The sequence below is a fragment of the Frankliniella occidentalis genome, unplaced genomic scaffold (genome assembly GCF_000697945.3).
Source record: "Frankliniella occidentalis isolate FOCC.00 unplaced genomic scaffold, Focc_3.1 Scaffold97, whole genome shotgun sequence".
Classification (NCBI taxonomy): Eukaryota; Metazoa; Arthropoda; class Insecta; order Thysanoptera; family Thripidae; genus Frankliniella; species Frankliniella occidentalis.
Window position 1 is genome coordinate 234,976 of NW_026267226.1, and position 4,249 is coordinate 239,224.

The 4,249-nt window shown below is 52.3% G+C and overlaps 1 protein-coding gene across 1 annotated transcript in view; it reads right to left on the bottom strand.

Moving 5' to 3' along the window:
• LOC127749828 (arrestin homolog) overlaps positions 1 to 1,393 on the bottom strand; it is a 9,666-nt gene extending 8,273 nt beyond the window's left edge. Inside the window, exon 1 of the mRNA XM_052269634.1 lies at positions 1,246 to 1,393. Coding sequence (XP_052125594.1) covers positions 1,246 to 1,348 — 103 coding nt within the window. The 5' untranslated portion in view covers positions 1,349 to 1,393. The remainder of the gene's footprint in view (positions 1 to 1,245) is intronic.
• Between the last annotated feature and the right edge of the window lie 2,856 nt (positions 1,394 to 4,249).

Consider the following 4,249-nt stretch of genomic DNA (forward strand, 5'->3'; position numbering starts at 1 on the left):
CCACCTCCTCCACCCCCCACCCCCCGCTCTTCCACTTGCGTTCTGCGTTTTCTCGCTCTCTCGCTCGCCCTCACTCCCTCCCTTACTCCCCTTCACCTTCACTCTCTTCTTAAATACCACTGTGAAAGATGTTTGTAGTTTCGAGTTTCTACCGAAAAAATCCATGAAATATGTAGTACGTATTACGATTCCACCAATTCTAAATTTACAGTACGTATGGTCATTGACTTGTTATATTCTTCGACGAAAGGAAGAATAGGCTGACGCAAAATAACAAAATCGTTTGCAAACTACTAATTACTATACAAAAAGTACCATTTTAAATTAACAGAAATGTTTCTCATAGTGTGCCAGCGGTCGTGTAGCCCGCTGTTCCTCTGGTTCCTCTGTAGCGCGTGACGTGTCGCCCGCAGGCCGCGGCCTGGCGCCGCCGATCGTCGCCGTCACTGCTCATCACCTCGCAGTGCCCCTATTCTCATGGGCTTTTGGCGAAAAAGCTTTATATAAATCGCATGGACACGTTTCAGACGTTTCAAAAGTGCCGGAGGAAAGATTGCGGGCGAGCTGGGTGCCGCACATAATGGAGAGAGGGGTTTTCTCTATCTTGGAGCCGCTTGCTTGGACTGCTCGTCGTCGCATACTGCCATGTGGTTCCCCTCTATGCTCTCATAGCATGATGCAGAGAGATATCTCTCTACACCGTGGCTCCAGACCCCACCTCCCCCTTCTCTACCGAGCCGACCGGCCGGCAGTTCCCCCCCGGTGACGTATTGTGGGCTTGTTTACGTTTGGTTTATTATTCAGAGCGGGGCTGACATGACAATACTCTAGCGCGCCGCGCCCTGGACGTCCTCCTCCTGCTTCCCTCTGGTCCTTATTCATCTCCCCCCCCCCTCTCTCTCTGTCTCCTCCACGCTCTTCCCTCTCTCTTCCGCTGCCCCTTGTGCCCCGCCTGCCACGCCACCCTTATGGGCTGCCTGATGACCTTCCGCTTTCTCCTCCCCCCTCCCCGATGAACGTCCCCGTATCACAGCTGGAGATTAATTAATCTCTAACTTATAAATAAATTAACCACTGGCCACTGTGAAAAATGTACAGTATTCTTTGTAATGTGCGATTTACAAAATTGTAAATTTGTAGTCTTACTATCGGCATCTACATTTTTCATGGAAATAGTTTTCTCGTGAAGTGTACACAATTTTGTTGTGTCACTTTTTTTAAAACGATGTATCATGTGCCACTTACCGACGTAGGCGCGCACGTCGTAGCTGGTGCCGATAGGCGCCCCGGTGTACTCCTTGGCGGGGACGAGCTGCACGGAGGGCGGCGCCAGGGGGGTCATCTCCATGCAGAAGGGGTGCGCGTTGGGCCCGAGACGCCGGAGCAGCGCGTCCTGCAGACAAAAGCATTCTTTGAAATGGCAGAGAATAAAATAAAACACGTTCAACACCCTCGCGTGGTCTATAGCGTTGAACTCAAACAGTGGAAGTAAAACCACGCACGTCGCGTTGCCAGGCATGTAAAAGATACGCGTCCAATCTGTCCCTGTATATACTCAAAACGAGTCGGACTTCCACACACGTCAAAAACGACTACAACCTGAACTTAAACGACATAAAAAGGACCCTATGCTGGATCAGTACGTGGAAAGTTGAATGAAAACTTCATGTAAACAGAACGGTCCGCCCCTTTAGGACCGCGTGACTCGGCTCTCGCAGGTCCGCTACGGTTTTTCCACCCCGTAGAAAGACTAAAAAAAACAACAACTGGAGCAACAAAACACGTTTTTTCGGCACTCGTTGCGTAACAGGATGTGTGGCGCATGCGTGCGGGTACGCGTGTGAGTGTGAGTGCTTTTTCGTCGAGTGTATGTTGCGGTGTGTCCGTGTGTGGTGTGGGTTAATGCGTGTGTGGGGTCGGTGCTCGGTATGGAGAAGGCAGTAGGGTATAGAGGGCCATTGCGCCAGGCGTCCGGGTCGTTCGCGAGGGTTTTCGTCGACGTTGTCGATGTTCTTTTTTGCACTCCCACCATCACTGTCAAGTGTGCAACGTTTTGCACATAACAAAACAAAAATAAACATTTTTGAGAATGGATTGGGAAAAAAATACAAAATAAAAAGGACTACATAGCGAACAGCTGTACGGCAGAACCGGAAGAATCGGTTTATTATTTATCATTTACCGAAGTCCATCCATCTCCGTTGGAGTGGGGGGTCCCCGCCGGTCCCCGCCGTACGGCGTGCGCGCCAGGCTGATTCGCTGTTCCATTAGTCTCCATCAGCCTGGTGATGGTAATCCCGGCCGGGGCCGGGGAGGTGGTGGGGCGTCGGGGTTATGTTTATGGCCTTGCCGTGCGGTACGTGTGTGCACCAATCGTCATCAAGGCGACGGGGATCAGGACCTCTTAGTGCCCGGGATCCGGTGGGATCAACCCCCGCACAGCGCCGCTCAACCCCACCACCACAAATATGATGGCGTCCGACTGATACTCGTCTCGAACTCGCCACAACTACAACTACTACGACAGCTCTGGCACAAGGCGGGCAGGTCGCATCAGGGGGGAAGGGGAGCACAATCACACTTCCTTTAATCACGGATCCAATTTCCTGTCCACTTCCGGTGCTCTTCCGGTCGGCGAGGGGTCAGCGCCACACAGGTGATCGTACACGCGGGCTGGCCGTCGAGGGTGTGTGTCCAAAGCAAAACGCTCGCGACGGCTGACCGACTGAGAAGCGCAATATACTGGGGGAAAGCGTGATTGTTGCACGACAGACCGAGCGGGTGCGACAGCTGGAGTGGCGAGTTTAGTCGACTAACTGGCTGTTGTCGCGCATTTCGGAAATTTTTACTGCCCCAAAGTTCACCTCTACACTCGAACAAAAGTGTGCGAAACATCTGACGGCTGACGGCGTGAGCTCCGTTTGCGACGCTCCCGGTCCTTTTCATGGCTGATTCGAGCACCCACCCCCCACCCCCTCTCTCCCTCCTCGAGTCCTTTAATGGGGCCTTCCGCTTCCTGACTTGGGCTGAGCGAATCCCCTTTTGAAAGCGAATTCAGAGCGCGCGAGCGAGGATGGCGAGTTGCTGCAACTTTCCTCCTCCCCTCCCCTCCCGCATCACTTTCGGCCCATTAGGGGACCTCGCCCTCAGAGTTTTTATGAATAATGGGCGTTATTTGCAGTAGGCCACAGCTTATTGGCAGCGATGGGGAAAACTTCGCGTCCAAACGAAGCTGGCGAAAATCCTGTCCCCAAGTACAGGAAAGGTGCAGACAGTCAAGGTAGGACCCGAGGTAGGACCATTGTACTTGGTTACGGAAGTGGAGCAGACTCCATAGCAGGCTTCTGTTCTCTGTACTCTGATAATGTCTGCACCCAGCCTATCGAGATTTACCAGGTAAGCGGCTTGTGCGTCGTGTACTTTATCCCTGGCAAAGTAAAACTCAAACTTCAAACGCGCAGTTGGGCGGACGGACGCGGTGGACGTTGACGAGCTGAATAAATCCACAGTAAATAAGGGAGGCAGGGGGACACTGGTTTTTGCTTTGCATCATTACAGTCGTATTGGAGCACAAATTGCCTGCCTACCAGGCGGTTTGTTTAAGGCCCTAAAGAGGAGTGAGGGTCTCCTTTCCCTCTCCCTTCCTTTTTTTCCCCGTGCCTGCAAGCCTGCAATGGATGGAGAGGGGGACGCGGGAGTAACAGGAGGAAACAGGAAAGAGAGAGAGTAGTGCTCGGCGAAATTTTACGACTTGAGCCAAACAGCGGCGGCAAAAGCTAACGCCCAGGTGCGCGCGCAGCGAGTCGGCAAAGTGGAAGAAGCCAAACACAATAAAAGAGGACTGTCATTCATGCTTAATTTAATCCTGAATATATCTTGGGAGTGACAGCCATGCCCGCGAAGCCTCCCACCTCTTCTTTTCCGCACGAGTCTCCACTCTTTCAGAGCTACAACGATATAACATGCCATGGAGTAAACGTGGAATATAAAATGTTGAAGGAGCGACTAGAAAATGGGACGAATACAGCAGGGGCTGTGGTGGAAATGTGAGTTGGAAAAAATAGGGGGGGGGGGAATTGGTGAAAGGTAAGAGAATTTCGACTTGAAAGCATGAAAGCGAACGACGGAGAGAGATGGGCCGAGAAAGAGGATGGGGAGAGCGGAGGGGCGAATTGAGGGGGCACTAGAGAGAGAGAGAGAGACGTGGGCACGATTAATATTCCCCTCACCTCCAATCTCGAGGCAGTTT